The 23,145-nt window shown below is 38.3% G+C and overlaps 1 protein-coding gene across 1 annotated transcript in view; it reads right to left on the bottom strand.

Annotated features, from left to right (window-relative positions):
* TECRL (trans-2,3-enoyl-CoA reductase like) overlaps nt 1-23,145 on the bottom strand; it is a 1,073,904-nt gene that overhangs the window by 460,534 nt on the left and 590,225 nt on the right. The window contains exon 5 of the mRNA XM_044060983.1: nt 9,921-10,033. Coding sequence (XP_043916918.1) covers nt 9,921-10,033 — 113 coding nt within the window. The remainder of the gene's footprint in view (nt 1-9,920; nt 10,034-23,145) is intronic.

The raw sequence follows: 23,145 nt of genomic DNA, 5'->3' as shown, positions 1-23,145 counted from the left end.
AAAATTGCTTTCATCAGATTTCCTTGATATATTTCACACTAGCAGTTTTCCTTGATCTTTCACATTAAAAACTACTAGAAAATCTCTCTACCTGTGGCCTCAGCAGTCCATCTTTCCACTAGTATCATGCCTATTTATGTAATGGAGAGTAGGCAGTGAAATGGCTGTCTTTTTATTTATTCTTGACTGTTCCGTTCTGTTCTATACTTGGTGTATTACTGTTTAATATTTGTATTAATGGCATCAGCACTAGTAGTGAATGTGAAGAAATTGAAAACACTGGCATCTGTGTTAGCATATCTGGCAGGTGATTTGTGCATATTCTCAGATTAACTTGTATTGTATGTCAGCATGCCTAATTGTGAAAATGTAAATATGTTTTAAATGTTGAGTATCTCCCTGTTTATACAAAATGTTCAAAGAAACTGTTAGGGTTTTGATACATTTCTAATTGCACATGTTCGTGAGGGACATTCTAAAGTACAAACTGTGGAGAATCAGCTGAACAGTAGGTGATGTCATTAGAATGTTCATGGTTGCTAGGTGATTTTTTTTGAATAGCTGATTGACAGACAAAATAACTTTATCAAACAGCTGACCATTATTTTTAAAATAAGACAGTTGAGACCGTTAAGCTGTGCATTTAGTCAAGTGCTGAGCAGTTTGTCAAGTGCTGAGCAGTTTGTGAAGAGCAGCAGTCAGTTACAGTGTTGTACAGTGATAACAATATGAAAAGAGAGCTCACCAAAAACTGCAATCCTGCCTTTGCCTTGCTGTTATGCTGCACAGTAGATCAGGGACAGTATTCTCCAGTTAGATTAAGAAAGTTTAGTTACTCAGATATAGTTTTTCTATCCTACAGTTTAATTTCATTTCTGGTGATGGAATTCCGGTATTTATTGAAAGCTATTGATTTACATCCTTGTAATCATTTTACTTATTATCAAATGCTTTTCATTACTTTACATTTTGGCTGGAAATCAGTGTGTTCTTCAGAGATTAGAGAGTGCTTATACCTGTTTGATACTTCTCAGGTCACCTCAAAGGCTTGGTAACTTCTGATCATAGATATCATTTATTTTGATATTTAATTTTCATAATAAGACACCCCTTTAGTAGGCTTCGAAGACACTCTGATTGGTGGCAGCATTACAATTGTTATTTTGGGGAAGGGATACAGCTAGAAATCTGTGTCAGACTTTCCCAGAAGTGTTTGGATGTGTGAGATTTAAATTTACCGTGAGTGTATCAGAGGTCTTAAACTGGGACACATTGCTCTGAAGTAATTACATTAGGGATGGACAGAAGTATACACCCCAGACCCAAATTATTGTGTGTGTTCCTGTTGTGCTCTTAGGAGAAAATTGTGAAATATTACTCCTGTTTAAGTGATAATCTCACATTAGAGTTAGTAGTGAGGATTCAAGCTCCTTAGTTACAGGTCCAGGATAGTAAGGGGCATCACATTTATTGTTGGCAGCCCACTGGGATATTGGCTAGACATTACATTAATTGGTGCCAGCAGTGTGGGATTTTTAACTGAATTCCAATAGCCTGTGGGTAGTTGTCATTAACATGTGCAGTCTTGGCAGCCACAAGGTAAGCATTCAGAATTTCAATCCACCACAGTTTTATTTATTTTTTTAGTTAGATAGTCAGGGATAGCAGGCAAGGATGTTAACAGAAGATTTTAGCACACTGACAGTGATCCATTTGGCTAAGGAGTATGAAGTCAGATGATTGGTGTATGCTATCCTGACCAAGGAAGCAATGATTTCAGCCTTGGTTGCAGCCACACCTCAGACCAGCCGGTCAGAGGATAAACAGTTTGGTGTTGGTGTTGTGCAGCCTGCCTAGACAGGACAGTCCACATTTTCTTCAGAGGATGTGAGAATCCATCTGGAGTTAAAGAGACTGTGCTTGGAGGCCAAACATCTAGAGACTGAGGAGAAACTGTGCCTGGAGATCCAACATCTTTATGCTAAAGAAAGAGAGAGAATGCAACATTTGGAGGCTGAGGAGAAACAGCATCAACATGAACTGGAGGTCAGATGTTTAGAAGCCAAGAAAAATGAGACAGCACAGGCATTTAATGGAGCTTCAAACCCTTTGAGAGGGTCATGGAGGTAATGAGGAAGGGAATAACTAGACACCAAAATTGTACAGGTTAGTAAACCTTTTCCTCAGTACAGGGATAGGGATGACTTTGATACATTTATTCATATATTTGAGAGGGTATGTAGACAATATGATGTTGACCTTGAGCTCTGGGTTTGTCTCCTGACTCCCTTACTCTATGGTAAACCTGTTCAGACCATATCAAAAAAACTGTCTGATGTAGATTGCAGATTATGTTAAAGTTGAGAACTGTCTTCTAGATTGTTTTAAGCTAACACCTGAAGCTTATAGAAAAAAATTTCATGGACATAGATGAAAGGTAGATGTAAGTACACATGATTATATTGTTGACTTAAGTACTGACCTTCACAGATGAGTGAGTGGGTGCCTGGTTACCACTTTTGAGGGACTGGCAGACCCTTTGGTGAGGGAACAAGCCCTCAGTACTTTGCCTGATGACACAAGAGTCTGATTAGCAGACTGTGAGTGCAGCTCTGCAGAGGAGTTGGGGAGAAAAGGGATCTCTTCTTGTCAAGTAGAGTACCACTGCATAGGAAAGGGATACCCAGTGCTGTACATGGACATAAGGAAACTGATGGGGGGCAGTCTAGACCACTCCAACAGAGTATACCAGTAAAGGGGGAACTACTAATCCAAGTGCATAGTTAGGGATTAGATGTTTCAAGTGTATCCAGAGGGTACACATAGCAGTCGAATGTCCATTGAGGCAAGGTGAGAAGCAGAAGGTAGGAATGCCAGCAAGTGGTGATCACAAACTGTCAGTGGTAAGTTGTTTAGATGCAACTGAGGTGCCAAATTATCACCACAATTTATATCCAATCTTAGTAGATGGTAAACAGGTAACTGCTAAGGGGGACACAGCTTCTGATATAACCATTGTGAGGCCTGCAGTGGTTAGAGAAGAGCAGTACTTGCTTGGGTGCTCCAATCCAGTCAGAGCATTGGGAAGGACCCCGTTCCAAATACCTTTGGCTACAGTTCATCTTGACTGGGAGGGTTGAATAGGAAGTGAGCAAGTAGGTGTGTTTGAGGATATTCCTGAAGATGTCCTAATGGGGAATAACTTTGATGATGCAGTACCTTGTGTACATGCAGTGAGATGAAGTCAGGCTTGGAGAAAGGCATGTAGGTCTGATAGTCTGGCAGAGACCCAGAAATATCTCATACCTGAAGCTAGGACTGGCGTGGTCGCTGTTTCAGAGAAGGTGCTGTCTGGCACTAGTAAGTCTGAATGTGAGCCACAACTGTTGGTGGATACTGATGTTCCCTTTGACATGGTGACTGCAAGGACAAAGGTGAGTGGTGGTAGCCAGAGTGACAGAGAGGCACAGTTGTCAGAATTGACTAGGCTTTCTGCAGAAGGGGATCTGGGGAAGGTCACAAAGGTAGAGTTGAGACAGGCTCAACCTACAGATCCTACATTACAAAGTTTGAGGGAGATGGCTAAGGAAGCACTTGGTGCTCAAGGAAGATGGGAGTCTGTACACTGGAACAAAGGTTTGTTGTATAGAGAGTGGACTCCTGGAGGTGAGCTAGAAGGTGAAGTAATGCAGCAGTTTGTAGTGCCTAGAGCTTACAGTCTGCCACTTTTAGCCATAGCAAATGACATTCCTTTCACAGGTCATATGGGCATAACATGTACTAACAGACATATTATGCAAAAAATCTATTTGCCCGGGATTGCAAGGGATGTGGCAGATTATTGTAGGACTCTTGAACAATGCCAGAAAGGTAGTAAAGCAATGGACAAGGCTAAGGCTCCATTAATGCCTTTGCCTGTTATCGATGAGCCATTTCAGAGAGTGGCCCTGGATATTGTGGGACCTCTGAGTACTCCAAGTTCTACAGAAAAGAAATACATCTTGGTGGCAGTAGACTACACTACCAGATATGCTAAGGTGGGATTGCAAGGGATGTGACAGATTATTGTAGGACTCTTACCTACCAGATATGCTAAGGTGGTGGCTCTGTCATCTACTGAGGCAGAAAAGGTGGCACATGCTTTGCTAGGAATATTCAGCAGAGTAGGTTTTCCAGGGAAAATACTGAAAGACCGAGATTTCAACTTCATGTCAGACCTGCTGACTTGTCTGTGAAAGCATTGCAGGGTGAAACATCTAAAGACCACCCATACCTTCCCCAGACTAATGGTCTTTTGGAGAGGTTAAACTCTACATTGAAGACTAAGCTATGGATATTTTCAGACCAACATGTCAGGGAGGTCTTGAGGTCTTGGATAGATTAAATAGAGCAGGATTAACCATTAAACCCAGTAAGTGTCAAGTGGGTTTGACAGAGGTCACTTACTTAGGACACACAGTGGGAAGTGGTAAAATTAGGCCAGAACCTGTCAAGGTAGAAGCTATTCAAGTGTGGTCAGTTCCTGCTACTAAGAAACAAGTGAGAGCATTTCTAGGGACACCGGGGTACTATGAATAATTTGTGCCCAATTACAGTGCCATAGCTGCACCCCTTACAGACCTAACTAGGAAGAATAAAACAGACAAGGTAGTGTGGACCACAGATTGTGAACAGCCATTCCAAAACCTAAAAGAGATTTTGGGAGGACTGCCTGTATTAGCCATCCCAGATTACAACAAAGAATCTATGGTACCGGTAGATGCTTCAAATTATGGGGTGGGGGCTGTGTTCAGCCAAGTTTCCACAGAAGGAGAACAGCACCCAGTGGTTTATCTGAGCTGTAGACTCCAATCTGCAGAAGAGTGTTATGCAGCTGTGGAGAAAGAGTGTTTGGCCATAGTATGGCCATTGAAAAACTGCAGCCCTATCTTTAAGGGAGAAAATTCACTGTACTCACAGATCTAACCCTTTAACATTGCTTAATAGGGTCAGTAAGCAAAATGCCAAGTTATTGAGGTAGATTGTAAGCATATGATATGACCATACAACATCACAGTGGGGTTAATAATGCCAATGTGGATGGATTGTCCAGGAGAGGAGTGGATTGATATTCCCAGGCAGACCCATTTTTCTCAAGCATCGTTTTTCAAGGGTCACTTGAAAATTGTGCTTGAGTCATAATGGTGGGGGGGTGATCTCCACATTCCTCTATGCCACAACAAACTTGTTAATTTATTAATGTCCCAGCTAAATAAATTAGAGCACTGTTGTAGTGTTATAACAAACTAGTGTAGTTTGCTGCCTATCATCCCTATAAAACCAATCACTGTTTGCCCTCACATTATCTAAATTGGACATAACTCTTACACTGCCTTACCTATATCCAGATAGTTACAACCAATAATCTCATCAACAAACCTGAAAACTGCCCTATACTACAAAAAAAAATAATATATATATATATATATATATATATATATATATATATATATATATATATATATATATATATATATATATATATTCAACTTTACTCTCCAAATCATACAATTGCTCCCTGCTGTAACAAAATCATGTATCTCTGCTGGGGTCTCTGCACTCTAATCGTCATACAAAGCTCTGGAACATAGTTTTTCTAGGGGTGAGACAAATTGATAACATCCAGTCCTTTAAAGATCAACTAAAACAATATCTACTAAATACATGGCATTGCACATGTTCAACCCCTGGCTAAATGGCACTCAACCTTCTCAAGTTGCCAAAGCTATGGTGATATATTGTATGCTGTCTTCTTTCTTTAACATACTTCTCCTCTCATAACAACTCTCTATTCCCCCAACATAACTATACTACTTTAACCCTTCACAGTTTACCTTATATCTTTCACTTTACTCCAATATATTTATTTGAGTACCTTAATATCCAAAAGACAATTGAAACAACTAAATCCTTACAAAGAGGAGATGGGATTATCCAAGCTAAGATGTATGTTGTAGATATACTGATCATTGATTCATCTCACTGCCTTTCCCAGCTAAGGGAATTGGTAGACTAGGTATTGTCTTTGCTGTAATTTGTAAATTTGTACTAATACTCTGGTTCATAGAACTGCACAGCTGCTTAAATCCCCACCTCCAGCCATGTTAATTAATGTGACAAAAAGATGACTGGTCTCTTTTGATTATATCTGTGTGTGCCTCTTTGCTTTAAGGGTTGCAGTAAGGGATTTATTTATGGGACAGATATGGCAGGTGTGATTTTATACGTGTTTGCTTTGGTGGTTGCAGTAAAGGGGTTATTTAGGGGACAGACAAAGTAGGTTTGTGTTTGTATATTTTGCACTGGTGGTTTTAGTAAGGGGGTTATTTAGGGGACAGGTAGAGTAGGTGTGCATTTATATGTGTTTGCATTGGTGATCATAGTAAAGGAGTTATTGAGGGGACAGGTAGGGATGGCATATGTCTATGTGTATTTGTGTTGGTGGTCACATTAAGGGGTTATTTAGGAGGCAAACAGGGTAAGCATGTATTTATAATTGTTTGCATTGGTGGTTGCAGTAAGGGGTTAAATATGGGACAGGTAAGGTAAGTGTGGGTTTATATGTGGTTACTTATTTATTGATATTTAATTACCAGGAAAGTCCAACTGGGTAGATGTTCATTTTCAGTGTGGGCCAGGGAAGAAAAGTTTAAATTCATTACAAAACATTTTGAGAACATTCATTTTACAGTCTTCAAAAATAAAACAAAAACATCTACAGTTCAAATAATTACAACAAATTAAAAATGATATAAAAACATTCCTTACAAATTGATATAATTTATATGATAATCATTTAATATTTAGAGAACTTTTAGACAGTTTGCCGAGAAATTAATAGTAAGTTAGTCTAACACAAACAGAAATTGCAATATGAAGTGAATGAATATGAGTGATATGAATATGAGTGATATGAATATCACTTTGTCCATCCCTATCCTCTACTTTTAAAATGCATCTACCTAACCGAACACTAAGATCTAACAACCAAAATCTAATAGAATTATACAAACCAAGTCATCCCTCTGGGAAAAAACTCCTATCCTACAGTCTAGCTCGTCTATGGAACTCTCTCCCACCACTCATTCGTACCATCTCCAATCACTCTACATTCAAAAAATCTCTTCACTCTTACCTTTTATCCCAGTGGGAATGCTCCTGTTCTCTCCCAACATAATCTACACAACTAAACATTGTCCACCTCTCTGGTCACATCCATGCTACCTCTCCTACCACAATCTCTCTCGGCTTGTACTAACATCTCTCTTAAGCTTGTACTAACTTTGCACCCTCTCTAAATTGTACCTTTATATACTAGAACTCTTGTCTCACACTAAATTGTATCACTTGTAAATTTTTATATCTTAACCAAAAGCCTATTTTAACCTGGTTTCTAGAACTATACTTACTTGTTGTTCACTTGTAAACTTTGTAATCTATATATATGTATAACCTAGTGTAACTTGTTTACTGTAAACTTTGTAATTTTTAATGTATAACCTAATGTAAATTACTGGAGCTTTTCTCCCCAGGACTCCATTGAAAACAGGTTCATCTTGGCCCAATGGACTATCCTGGTAAACCAACTGCAAATAAATAAATAAATAAATAAATATGAAGTGAGGGAAAAACAGGCTTATTATATATTTAGAAAGTAAGTCAGGGAAGAGTATTTGATATAAGTAAAGAGATAAATGAAGGAGGGAGACTAAGGAGGTATAAGGAATGAAAAATTAATTGTTCACATTTAGGGATATAGTTTATCCTGGTTTTGAGCAAGACCAGAGCCAGATTTTATTTAGGCAGTCTTTGAGAGTGGTTTTGAAAGATGGGATGGAGGCTATTGACCTGATGGATACAGGTAAGGAGTTCCAAGCCTTAGCAACCTTGTGCAAGTATAGACAATGCTCAGCAGATCTGATAGTTTTATAGACAAACAGGTGTTTTTGGTCACTGGATTGCAGTGACCAACTGGGAACATAGTTATGTATAATTTTTCTGGTGCACCATGCTGGACAGGCAGATGGATGCTGGATAATTGTATAGGTGGTAAGAAGCTGTGGGTATGTTAGTTGATGAGTCTGTTTGCTTTGGTGGTCACATTAAGGGGTTATTTAGGGGACAGGTAGGGTAGGCATGTGTTTATATGTGTTTGCTTTGGTGTGACTGACTAGGTGAGTGTGTGCATGACCGAGTGAGGGTGTGGGTGCTTGATGTATGGTGAGTGGTTGTGTGTGCTAATGTCTGTAAATGTGTGTGTGTGTGTGTGTGTGTGTGTGTGTGTGTGTGTGTGTGTGTGTGTGTGTGTGTGCGTGTATGGTGGGGGATTACATATCTCTCAAGTAACTCCAGACAAATGACCTGTGGCTGTACAATAGAGAGGAGATACTAGACACCAAGGACACTTATAAAATATTATTTTTAATGACTTACAAACGTTACTAGAACAACTGGTTTTGTAACAAGAAGCTACAACTGCAGGAACAGGAGTTTAAAACTCTAATGTCTGATATTATTGAGTAACTGCATTTTCTGTCTTAAGGGCATGGTGATTATAAGAGGCAAATTCATGGGCATTCTATGACAGATATGTGTGTGTGTCCGTGTGTGTGTGTGTGTGTGTGTGTGTGTGTGTGTGTGTGTGTGTGTGTGTGTGTGTGTGTGTGGTATGCAGGTCCTTACCCCTCACACAAATGTTAATATAGGCACATGTTTCATAGTTTATTGTTTTACTTTTGGCAGATTGCTCAAAATCAGGAAAAAATATATCCCTAAATGTTATCAAGTACCTTCTTATTCCTTATAGCTCCTTACTCTCCCTTCTTCACTTACTTTCTTACTGCTATCTAATTCTCTTCCCTGACTTTGTCTCTAAATATACCATAAGCCTGTTTTTCCCTCTCTTCATATTGAAATTCCTCTTTGTATTAGACTAACTTAATTTGTCTACAAACTGTGTAAAATTTCTCTGAATATTAAATAGTTGTCATATACCTTGTATTGATTCTTAACCAATGTTTTTATATTATGTGTAATTTGTTATAATTATTTAAACTGCAGATGTTTTTGTTTTATTTTTCAAGATTGTAAAATTATTGTTCTTAAAATGTTTTGTTGTTGTGTCTTTCGGCTTTTTCCGGTTAGGGGTCGCCACAGCAGAACTCCGGTCCGCTAATGATTGGCAGTAGATTTTTATGTGCCAAGTTGCCAGCTCTGATGCACAACCTTCAATGAAGGTACACCCATTAACGCATGTCTCCACACAGAAGACGCTCTAGCTGAGAATCGAACAGGACAGGGTCTTACTGTGAGGCAACAACGCTACCGCAGCACCACCACTAATTTGAAAATTTTCTCCCCTGGCGTCCACTGAAAATGGGCTTCTATCCAGTCAGTCTGCTTTCCAGTAATCAAATGTCAGTAAATAAATAATAAATAAATGAGTTTATTTTTGAACATCTGAGACTCAGAATTTGATACAACAGTTGTGATAGGGAAACAATTCCCTTTTATTATGTCCTTTAGAAAGCACTTTGCTTTGCAAGTTGTGCTCAGGAAAGATAGCCTGATAAGGCTACTGAAAATGTTCTACATTTTCAAAGTACCTTTCAGTTTATACCTGTTTCTTGCTAACATAAATCTGTAATGCATCAATTACAATAAGTAAGGATGGTGTTATAGCAATTAGAAATGATTATCCATTTTAATTCAAATGAAAGTGCAACCTACCTACTCAACTTACAACCAAAGGCTCAACAAGAAAATATTTTGTATGGTTTTCTAATAAATATTGTATGCCCTATGTTTCTGGACAGCTTGATTATAGTGAACAGTGCATTTGACTTCTCAGATTATTATGCACAATTATTTTTTATACTTACTGTACAACTGAATCACTGGGGTTTCTTGTATGTTCAGAGTTATAAAAACTTGGTAGACGGAAATAGAAGAGAAGGTAGATGAAAAGTGCTCCGGTGTATTGTGAAAGGAAAGCCTGATGAACAAAAATTAAAATTACTTTCCATTCTGAATGCATTTTGTAAATAATAACTGAAAAATAAAAACAGCATTAACAGGACATTAAGAATGACAATTATTACCTGATTGTCAAAGTTTATTTTAAACATTTTTCAAAAAGATTATTTTAATGTTAAATTGTAACTTTACTTCTTTGTTAATAATTAATTTCTGAAGCATTCATACATTATAAATGCAGATTACTCACCACCTAATATGCTTAATATCTAAATCTTCTGGTGTGCTACCTTTATGGCCCTATGCATAGCTCTTCAGCTTAATGCTATGTTTTAGTTATGATTTTAATTGCATCAACAAAATTCAATTCTTCTAAAATAAAACAACTGTCTCACTTCACATACAGCAAAGTACAATAGGATTAGAATTAATGTTAGAGGCTTAAATATTTAAATTTTAGTTAGGCACATCTGCAAGTATAGGAAAGATAAAAATCCCTTGAAAGAAATAAATTAGGTTTGGCAACAAACCAAGTTGTCCTGGGACATCTTCAAGAGGGGTTAGATTGATATATTAGTGGGAGTTAAGTGGGTTTGGGAGATGAAAGGGTTAAATGGAGGGAGGGATGATTGGGAGGAAATGAGGTAAGGGTGGGAAGGGCTTAAGGGGTTTAGACAAGTGTAGCTGGGTAATTAATCATATTTTGGCGTGAAGTTGCTAAATAAAGGTACGTCCATGATGACCTGTAGGTGTTCTGGGTGTTGGTGGTTGGTATGTCTCACGCTGCAGTATTGTAAATATATATGTATATATATATATATATATATATATATATATATATATATATATATATATGTGTGTGTGTGTGTTTTTCTTCTTCTTCAGGACTTGGGGGGGTGCTTGGCTTGGCTTGGCTTGGCTGTGTGGTTTTCCATCATGGACTTATTTCCCTCTGGGCTGCATGTTTTCAGTGGCCTGGATTTGGGTGGGGAGGGAAGTGGAGACTGGTGCTGCGAGAGGTTTATGGTGGCATGCTACAGAAGCCCATTTTCTGACTGGCTTTCTTTGCTCATGCTTCCCCTTGCTTTCTGTTATGACTCTATTAGGGAGTGAGGGTCTGTGTTGGTTGGTGAGGCTGTTGCTGTTGTCACTGAGTGGCTTTGACTTTGTTGTTTATCTTGGTTTGTCTAGGTTGCCAGTGGAGTTTGGAGCATGCGATGGGCATGTTTCCCCAGCCCTGTGAGCTGCATGTCCCTTTGGTTTGTTCGAGCTGGAGGTGTTTGTTAATCCACAAAGGGCTTTTTGTGGGTTTGATGTTAGGATGTCATCAGGTGCACCGTGCACATGCGTGGCTTCCTGATAAGTATCATGTTCAGAGCTCTGAGATTCCGGATGTGGCTGGTAAACTGTGGCTGCAAATAATTCTCTGGAGATATCTCTTCCTGCGATGAGTAGTGATGGTACTGGAAACATGTCTTTAGGTTATTTGTCGGATCATCTCCGTTTCTGCATCCTCTAGGTTCACCTAATTTTTCATGGTGGACAGTGGACTGCACCATTAAAGTTTTCAGTGTCGCCAACATTAGGAACTTCCCTTCACCTAGTGGACCGACCTTCAACACATCAGTGAATAGAGGACGCTGGGCCATGGTAGGCTGTTGTATACAGCAAGGAATGTTAAGGTAGCAGTGTAAAATATTTAAATATTCACTCTTGCTGCTCAAAAGCTGTAGTAATTGCATAGCTGGTGTTGGTCTGATGCAAGGAATTATATCACTGGTGTTTGATAAGTGGAGACGAGTCTTTGGGTTAGGATAAATTTGGTTAATCTTTGGCTTGTGGTGTTGGTATATACCTTGTTGGTGGACTTTTGCAGTTGGCTTGATTAGGTTGTGGCTTTTTGGACATGGTAATTATGGTGACTGAAATGTCTGCAGTACAGCTAGGGCTTGTCCAGACTTCTTGCTCTAAGTGTTTGAGAGATATGGTGGCCATACATTGGACTGTGCAGATGCTGCAGGAGAGCAGGGTTTCGACTCACTGGTTCTCTAGAGTAGATACTTTCTGTAGATTTGGATCCTTCACTCCGGTTCACAAAATGGAAGGTCAAACATTTGGTGCCATGGTGTGTGGTAATACATTGTTAGATTGTTAGATAAAAAAAACAAGGGAAGGATTGGTGCATAGCCAATTCATGCTACTGCACATGGATATGAAATTGCATGTAGTGACAAGTGGGTTGTTTCTATGCTGAGTTTTCTTTTCATGTATTTCTGTGCTTTTTCTGAAACTCTGGTATGAGTCTTGGGTTTTTTATGATTTTCCCTTCTCAACACAGGATAAATGTGAAAACGGTCTTGGTCCTCCCCGGGTTTTGTGCTGTGTGGTGCTGGGTGAGCTGGGGGGTGATTGGTGGTGACCAACTGGTATCTTGTGTCCTCTCACAGCTGGACTGCACTCGGCAGACTCCCAGGGGCAATTTATGGGTTGTCATGGGTTCCAGCTTCTGTTGTGCTCTCTGCAAGTGTGTTGTCACTTAACTGCACCTTTGGGGGGTAAGACTGGATTTTTGATGGCACCCAAGGATGGTCATTGCAGTGATTGCTACTCTTGGGATTTTGTGATTGTGTGGTGCAGCATTGTGCAAGCAGGTGGGTTGAGGTGTGTAGAAAATGAGATAGGTAAAAGAAAGGAAAAGGCAATCTTGGCTTGCTAAAATATATATAAAGCCCTTGCACAGGCATTTAGGAAATGGTGGTTGCTACTGCTTGCTTAGTCTGTCGTTAATGGTAAGGAACAGGTGCTGGGGTTTTGGTCTTTGTATCCTTCTAGATATGCTGTAGCATTTGGAACAGTGATTTTCATAACGGGTATTCTGTGCCTCGGTTAGACCTGTGGAGGTGTATGTATTGTGGAATGGGGGAGGGAGTGAGTTGTTTAGACTGAATTTTGAGGGGAGAATTTTCAGAATGATGTTTGCTTTGGTGGCTGACACTGTGAGTGCTGCTGTGGATGTCCTGGTGGTGGTGGGTGGGGAGTGAAGTCACAGGCCTATCTCCTGGTTGCCTTTTGGCCTTAATACAAATGAATAGAATGTCTAAAGCGGTGACTCCATTGAGTGGCAATACATAGCTACATGCATTTAATGATATATTATGGTATTATGGATTGGTAATGCCTCCCATAAATTTACTTTAAGGAATTATAGAACTTAATGGTTCCCTGAAATCCAAATGTCCTTTATAAACAGTCAGTATTATGTTTCTTTGGATTTTTAGAGGGGTTTTTCTTTCCTTTCTGGTAGAGATGGTTATAAATGTATAGTATTTGCAGGAAATTTATGCTGCATCATTTATCAGTCCTTAGAAAAACATAAATGTGTTAGGATTAGTAGATTGATGTAGTTGAAGTTTGAATACCAGAAGGACAGATCTATTAAAATAATGCAGCTAATACCTGGCCCAGAGGTAGGTGCAGGGAAATAATGGTGAGATACCGTGGCAGTGTTAATTTCCTGGGGGTATAAATTTTGAGGCGAGAGGATTGTGGAAGGGACACATTAACCCCAACTCCAAACTGGGGGAAGTTGAGGGTGGATGGATGGTTACAGGGGTTGACTATTCATAAGGATGTGGAACAAGGCTGGGCTTGGGTAGTAAAGCACTGACGATTATGTGGGGAGGGGTATTGTGCATTTGTGTAAGCAAATTAGAAGGCTATACTGTTGACAATTTTATTACGTTTAGTTGTATATATTAAGTTCATTTAGTGGCAGCAATAGTCAAATATAGATGCTGGTGGTTTATAATGACAGTAGTTTGAGTGACCTTTTATGGTTGAAAGTCGGCTACAGCATCCCCTGATTGGTCAGCTAGCTTATTGCAGGTGGTAAGGGGTGGGCATAGTGGGTAGGGCGAGATCAATTTGCCACTTATACACAGGTAAGGGGTTGATTCCTATCTTTACTTTACTTTGTATTCTGATAACTGTATTTGTAGCAGGCGGGGGATTTGAAAGGTTTTGTGTTGCATTGACCAAATGTTCTTGGAGGTGAATCAGTTGTTACCATGGGGATTGAGCATATGACTGGTAGACCCATAATTGGATGGAGGAAGATTGATATCTAGCAGCTTTGTAATTTTCATGACATCAAGGTGCTTAATTTGTTTTCTTTCGCAGATGGAGGTACAGAAATTCTGGCAGAGATGGCAAAGGACACAGTTTGAATCAGATGGTGGGCCTAAAGGAAGTGGATTGGACTGAGGATGCTGCTGTTGGAGTTTCTGGACATTGGTATGGAAAGCAGTCAGGAATCAGGTAATGACATGATTCCAGGTGCTCATTTAGGCAATAAGTTTTTATGGTGAAATTACTTTGGCATCAGGTATGCTCAAGGCAAATTAAGGGCATGGTATAGAAGGTGTTTAGTTAGTGTTAAATGGAATGTTGGGGTAGAGCCTAGGTGGAATGGATTTAACAGCTGAGGTTGGGCTGGTTTTAGGAATCGGCTGGTAATGAGGTTTCCGGTAAATTTATTATGACAAGGTAGGCATCTCAGATTTGGGTGGAGTTTGGGGGTGTTTTTTTCAGGGGTCTATATTATAACATCGAATTCTACAAAGATTGAATGTTATAATATCGAACCCTAAACACTGAAATCTGAAAACATTGAACAGTCAAAATAGCGAATTTTTTCCCAGGGAAAAAATTTGCTATTCCGAGAAACATACACACAACACAAACACACACAAAAAACAGCAATCCACACACATACACTTAAAATCCTACACCTAAACCTAAACTAAACTTTACATACACAACTAGCTATCCACTTACCTTAACCCAACCCTAACCCTAAGGTCCATCACTATTGCACACTCACCTCACCCGCACCCTAACCCTAACTCGCCTAACCCACCCCCCTAACACTAGCCTACGCACAATCGCACACTTACCTGACCCACACCCTAACCCTAACGTCCACACAACCGCACACTCACCTGACCCGCTCCCTAACCCTAACTCACCTAACCCGCCCACTAACCCTAACCTACACACAATCGCACACTTACCTGAACCCGACCCGTAACGTTCCAACATATCGAATGCTGAAAACAGCGAAGCCACAGCAACGGCCCACCAAATTCTTTCCCTGGGAAAGAATTCAGTGTCCTGCACCTTCACTGTTTCCAGCGTTCAACATTATGGGGTCGATATTATAACATTCGATCTTTATAGAATTCGATGTTATAATATAGACCCCTTTTTCAGTTATCTTTGCAGGTTATGGTGCAATTTAGGGGCATGGTACAGCAGGTGTTTAGTTAGCAGTAAAAATAATTTTGGGATAGAACCTAGGTGGGGTGGATTTAACAACTGAGGTTAGGTTGGTTTTGGGATCGTCAGGTAACGAGGCTTCTGGTAATTTTAACATTGGTAAGTACACAGTTGGACATGTCAGATTTGGGTGGAGTTTTGGGGTGCATTTACAGTTATCTGTGCAGGTCACTGTGTTGGTACAGGGCCCATAATCTGATCTGGTGATAGAAAGTTGTTATGGTTCATATGGTGTGGTAGCCATTGGTGATGTTGCATACTAGGTTAGGATTTAGAAGGAGTACCACAAGAAACAATTTTTTTTGTTTTTTGCTTGAGCTAATTTGATAGGTCGAGTTACTGGAAGCATTGCAGGTATGAGGGTGCTTTGGGTATATTGTGGGAGCAGGGTGCTTTGTTACATGGGTGATAAAGAGTTTAAGCAAGCCATGTTTTGGGAGTTGTGCAGAAGTCAGCCAGGTCCTGTTTCTTTTAGTTGTGACTAGGGTTTAGCTAGGAGGGGCTTTAGCAGGTACTGATTTGGGGGGTGTTTAAGGTTATGCAGTTGTTAGCTGTTTCTAGCAATCAGCACTTTAATCAGGAGCATAGTACTGTGCTATCGTGACTTTGGTGGGTTCAGTGGTTTGAAGGGTTGGTTTGGGTTGAGTGGGTAGAGGGACAGACGTTGAATACTGCAAGATGGGTTTGCAAGATGGGTTTTCTTTGACTGGGTGCAGATTTGAGTTCAAGGGGTTATAATTTCTGTGGCATTTGTTATGGTTATAGGTTGTCATTCCAGAAAGGTTGAGCCATGGTTAGTGGCTTGAAGGAAGTGGACTAAAAGGGAATGTATTCTCTTGTAGTGGATGTTCCGGTGTGGTACAGTGGGGTCACGGGTAATCCTACTTTATTTAGTTTCATTAAGGCATGTTTCAGTGCTGGTATGTCAAGGTGTGGGGATGATGATGGGGTTCTAATGTACTTTACAGATGGTGGGTACACCGTAATGATGTTTGGCTTATCCCTTCTCTTTATGGGAGGTAGTTGGTTGAACAATTTTGGGGTAGAAGGGAGGGGGAACAGCCTGGTCAGGCTGGTTGATGGAGAACAGGGACAGGCTTGCCCTCTTCTGTTCTCCCTCTGGTGTCTGGATGTTCATTCCAAGGATTTGGGGAAAGGAAATGAGTAGTTGGAGGAAGTTTGCTGAATAGATAACCAAGCAGAGGTAAGGATGCTGCTTATTTGGTTGGAACGTAATTCAATGAATGGTGTATGAAGTGAGATGGGACGCTGCTTCATCAGTAAAGTAAGCAAGTAGAGGTATGGACACTGATTAATTGGTGAAAGGTAATTTAATGAATGGTGTATGAAGTGAGATGGGACGCTGCTTCAAGAGTAAAGTAAGCGAGCAGAGGTATGGACCCTGCTTAGTGGGCAGGGGAAGTAGGTACACTGCCCTGATTAACATTACAAGGATGTTTATGGTGTATTTAGAATCAACTATATTATAGTTAGCTGTAATTAATAAATTTGGTGAACAAAGTTATGTTATGGAAGTTTTAATAAAGGTTGTCAAATGTCATTCGGTGTGATGTGTTTATTGAAGGGGACTGGGACAACAAGCAGGCTGCATAACCATGTGTTTGAAGCAATAAAGCCGTAAAGTGACTAACAGGGTCAACAAATAGAAAGGATAAAAAATATGAGCAGGTAATATCTAAACATGAGATATGTAATATAAACTGGCATATAGAGCTTGAAAAAAGCATATAAATTGCATCTAACACAGAGTAGACAGTTCCAAGGTTTGATCTGTTTCTCTATTGACTAAAAAGCTCAGTTGCATTGCATTATGTTAAATTTCTAGAGTTATTCTCAGTTAATCATAAGCTGTGAGGACTTGGTATGTTCCTTCATAGGATGCATTTAATCTCCCTTATTCTTAAATATAATCAGGGTGCGAGCAAACAAATAAACAAGTACACACATGCAGGTGCACACACATGCACTCATACATGCACATGTGAACATACACACACATATATGAGTGTAGGTCCACACACACACACACACACACACACACACACACACACACACACACACACACACACACGCACACACACACACACACACACATACATGCACATGCATAGTTAAATTGTCTGCTTCCTTCCTCTCTGTTATGGAACTTTGAATGCTTTGGCTTGTCTTTCCTGGCATCTTCTTCTGTCTCTACTTGTTTAAATGCCTATTTCCTCTTTAAATGTAATTTCATTAGATTTGCTAAAGCACATCTTTTGTTATTAACTCTCACTTCCATACTTTCATCCTGAAAGCTCATAAACAAACATCTACATGAAACAAAAATCTCTATAGAGATAATTTGCACTGCAGTAAGACACATTTATTATTTCTCTGCAGACTGCACATATTTATATAGTAGTGTCAGTTGATGAATAGGTAACACTCTTGCCTTTGGTGCTGGAACATGAGAAGGCTGTGGATTTGATTTTTATCCCAGAACCTTGGATTCATTTTCCAGTAGTGACACTACAGTACAGCACAAGATGGTGTTGCACTCCTGAGTATGTCATCCTATTGATGAGATGATAAACTGAACTCCATCTGTCTGAAGTGGTTGTGGCCCTAGTTGATGTAAAAGGTCCTATAGCACTTATCAAAAAAGAGTATGTGAAGTTCACCAAAGCCCTGACAAAATTTCCCCATGTCAGTATGAGTATCACCTTTGGTCTTGCATATAAAGAGGACACTGGCCCAGTGGGATTAAACTAGTCAACAAAAGCAACAACAAATAAATATTTTTGACTTTCTAATGATCTCTCAGCTTACACATTGTCCACATTTATACATGCATGTGGCAACATTCTCTTCCACCATGTTGGCACAAGCTTCAATAAACACAAATCTGAACCCTGATACAGTCCTTATCTGTGTAAATATCTACGCAAAGATTGGTCTGGGCTTGCCCAATGCTTACTAAAGTAAACTTCAGATTTGTTACAGAAGAAGATACAAACATCCCACAAAAAAGTGTGTGTGTGTGTGTGTGTGTGTGTGTGTGTGTGTGTGTGTGTGTGTGTGTGTGTGTGTGTGTGTGTGTGTGTGTTTGTGTGTCTCTCTGTGTATATATATATATATATATATATATATATATATATATATATATATATATATATATATATATATATATATATATAGATATAGATATATATATATATATATATAGATATATATATATAAAACTACAATTTCCCATCATTTGATTCATGAACCAGATTGCTGAAACCTGTATGGTCAAGAATTTAACTCAGTGAACTGTTCTGCTTTTGCAATACAGTGGAGATCAGTGAATTTACCCTTTTCCCAGTGCAGTGCAATCTCAGAATTAGTATATGTAATTAGCGGGGAGAAGGGGTGCATGGCGGGGGAGGGTGCCCTCCAGAAAAAACATTGTTCATGTTGTTTGCAGTTGTTGTTTGGCTTCTTTAATTGATCAATGAATGACCAAATGGTCTCAGTTGTATGGTTTGCTTAAATCTGGTTCATAAATCAAATGAACCAGATCTGTGTAGATATATATCTATATATCTATCTTGCTTTCGCACTCTCTCTCTCCCTCTCTCTCTATATATATATATATATATATATATATATATATATATATACATATATATTATATATGTGTGTGTGTGTATGTATTATGTATGTACTATTTTTTTAACTAAAGTTTAGTTACCCTATTGGTATTTTTTGTAGCTACAAAATTATTTAAGTTATTGTACATAGCTCAGTCTGCTAGATGGACTGCACCAAGGCAGTCTGTACAGACTCCAACGTAGCCCAGAAAGGACAGCGTAGCACTGAGGGTAGCAAAGGTATATCTAAGTGATCAGACTTTCAAACTTAGATGGACTGAAGAGGGTGTTTCATAGAAGCAGAATAGGCAGGCAGGTACTATGACAGTAGAAAGAAGTTAAAAATGGAAATGTCAGATAACTCAGTAGACAAATAGCATCTTTACAATGGAATCTAATGAGTCTAGGTGACAAAGTGAGCTGCAGGCATTGATGCTGGATTGAGCAGTGACTTGCTGCTGTTACAAAACCATAGACTGGTGACTAAATGTGGTGCGACATGAAGGAACATGTATATAATTGTTGAAATTGCAGAGAAAGAAGGGACAGACGCACAGCAGTGATCTACATAAAGAACAGTGTCAAAAGCAAGGTTACAAAAGGGTGAACACCCTCTTGTGATGTGGTGAGAGACTAAGGTAAGGCTCTTCACACTTAGAGGAATGGCAGAATGCTGAAGGATTCCTACAGTGTGTCACTCCCAAGGCATTTACTGGAGGAGGCTGACAGTCTGGAATTGTAAGATAAGATAAGCAAAAAGGGTTAAAATTACAGTCAATGTTAATCTGCCAGGAGCTGGCCAGGGATTCCAACCACTCACGGTAGACAAGGAGTAGGAGACCACTGAGGAATTGTACTATAAGAGGGTCTGTCAGCTGGTGAGGGTCTCTATCAGAAAGGAGAGCAGGAGGATAACCAATAAAAAGTTTGCTTTCTATTTTTTTTCAATCATGCAAAGGGCAGTTAGTACTGGAAATCTCTGTGATGCATAAACCATCCAAATGATAATAAGTTTAACCCTTCATTAAACCACAGAAAATGTTTTTTGTGTGGCTTTCAAACATGTTTTTATCCAAATTTAAATTATTTCAGACTGATAGCCTAAAAGGTGAACTTACACATGGCAACTATAATAGCATAGATCCTGCTAGTATTTGAGATTACACACTATTTGGTTTAGTCATTTCAGCTACAACTGAAATTTTGTGAGTGCTGCATTGCATGAACTGCAGTTTGGGCGAACGATAAGTTTGTAAAACTAGCCATTAAGAAACTTCACTGTTGTAATCTCATACTGATATTTGCTTATATGTACTGTGGAAAATCTAACAAAGCTGTGTGATTCCTTAAACCTCTTGTGTTAGAGGCAACATATATTGCCTCTAGTACAAGAGGCTTAAGGAATCACACAGTGGAAAGTTTAGCTTTGCTAGATTTTTCTTTTTGTTTTTTAACCAATTGTTTTTTCTGTATGACTCATTGTTTTAACTTCTACCGTGGAGGAAAATTTAAAAACCTAGCTTCAATCCTGAGGCCTACTTGATGTGAATAAAACTAAACAGTGTCATGTACTGAAAAGTCAGATCTTCATTTCCATTTGAAATGTCCATTTTCTATTGCTTTAGTACTTTAGAAAGTATATTGAAGGACGCAGAATAGAATACATTGGTAACAAATATTCTTATATATGTGTATTTTTTCTTGAGGGGCTTTCCAGACATGAAAAAGAATGTGCTTTGTGTTACTCTTATTTTATGTTTATCACTGACAGAGAACATTTCATTATTTGATAAGTTTAATGACCTTGCTAAGAAAGAAGAAAACATGTTTTTAACTTCAACAGAAATGCTTAGAAAAACATATTCTGATGTGACTTGTTTTGTACTATACACCAAGGTTAAACTCCATGCAAACCATTTAACCATTTTCTGAATCAAATAAAGTAAATTTTTCTTAACTGTATAATTAAATAAAAGGCCCAATACCCCATATTTAACTAAAGAGTAAGCAAAGAGAATATATATTCTTTTCGGCTATATATATATATATATATATATATATATATATATATATATATATATTTCTATATATATATCTGTATATAAATCTATATTTCTATATATTATGTACTCTTTATTTCAAAGTAAAGCCTATATTTTACCTACATTTCAGTTTAAATGATCTCCACTATTTTAAGTACATTCTAATTTCAGAAGTGTTATATGTGATAATTATCATTGGTATGTCATCTTGCATATAGCATATTGGCACTGGAGCATTATTTATTCCAGTTATAATTAAGTCATTAATCCAAAGGTTTGTCAAAAAATGTATCTGCCTTCAGTCATAGACTTATAATGTACATAACGTAAGCACTCTTTCAACAGGTGATTCAAAGCTACGCCATGCATCTGCATTTTGGGTATCAGAATGAAGATTGTACTCCATATAGCAATGCTTATTAGGAATTTTACCAGAAATGCTGATACTTCTTACTTTTTTTTATTAAATTCTTATCTGATAAAATGAAAACTGACAATTCTTAAATTGTACCAAAACAAAAAGAAAAAAAAAGAAAAAAAGAAAAACACTAGTTCCAGAATCATCAATGAATATGAATAATTACAAGATTCTAGTAATTGAAGCTTTAATGTCCAGTTATTGGATAGTGGACAGATAAGAAATTAAAAGCATGCCCCCAAAACCTGGTCTGTTGGTTAAGTCCAGTAGTGTCTATTCCAGAGTCAGATGGATTGTATGTCTGGCATTCGGCACACCCTTTTGAATGTAAATAAATAAATGTATGTTTTTCTGCATTGATGACTCTTTTGTGAATTTGTTTTTTTCAACAGGGTTTGGTGGGGGAAGTGCTGACCCATGTAAAGACAGCTCCATGACAAAGCACACACACACAGACACACAGTGAGAGAGGAAGAGAGGACAGTCAAAATTTATTTCAAAAATAAAGTTGATGTAAATGATGTTTGAGTATGTGCTATGTAGTTGTCAAACCTCTCAACCTGTTAGAACAAGAAATCTGGACAAAGCCATAAATAATGGAGGGACAAATACCAAAAATAAGGACAATTTTTAAATATTCTTCTTACAAACTTAGAAAGTAGACTGAATGAAAGTCTGTGCATTAACATGAATTTTCTGAAGAGCATGAAGTCTGAAACTTAAACATCTGTCATTTTTTCTGACTTCAACCCTTAATGATTTACCAAACGTTTGCCAGAAAACCACAATTTTATGAGAAACATACCAAAAATATGAGGTTAGAATCTATACATTCTGTGAAGATCTGTACTGTTGAGAGGTATAGTAGGCATATGTGTTTATATATATATATATATATATATATATATATATATATATATATACACACACACACACACACACACACACACACACACACACACATATGTATATATACACATGTGCATATATAAATATATATGTGTGCGTGTATAGATATATATATATATATATATATATATATATATATATATAAAACAACACAAAAACTTCCATAAATAAAGATATACTCAGGTATATACTATACAAAGGTTCTGTCATGTATGTGCCACATTTTTCTTACGATTCATTTTAACTTTTATAGTACATTTATAGTACATTTCCCAGTTTTGTATTAACTTCCTAAGCAGTGCATTCAGGGCATAGACTTTAAAATAGAACTGGATCAGATATTGCTTTATAGACCAGACAGATGTCACCTCCAAGTAAACTATAAGAAAAAGAATATTATGACAATGGACTTGCTAAGAATGGGATTCAGGCTGGGATAAGTGCTGAATTCATTTTAATCATTTTAATGGGTTTTATTGCAATATAATATACATGTATGCATGTCATCTGGACACTGTCATTTCTAACATGCACTGCAGTATTTATTTATGTTACTCAGATTATTTACAGCCTAATACATTTGTCATATATTCACAAAGTTATCTCTTTCATTTCCTTGTGATGTCCTTTCTATATTCCACCTGGTGGTACCCTCCACCCCCTTGTAATTTATTGTTTGTTTCATTTCATACCTGCCTCTTACCTTCATTTGCAGTCTCTTTCTTTTAGTTTTATTCATCTAGTACTCTCCATAACTGTTATTGCTATTCTTAACATTTCAAAGTTCTGT

Source organism: Protopterus annectens, chromosome 2.part0 (genome assembly GCF_019279795.1).
Source record: "Protopterus annectens isolate FY-2018-M chromosome 2.part0, PAN1.0, whole genome shotgun sequence".
NCBI classification, from domain to species: Eukaryota; Metazoa; Chordata; order Ceratodontiformes; family Protopteridae; genus Protopterus; species Protopterus annectens.
This window is presented reverse-complemented; position numbering and strand designations above follow the sequence as displayed.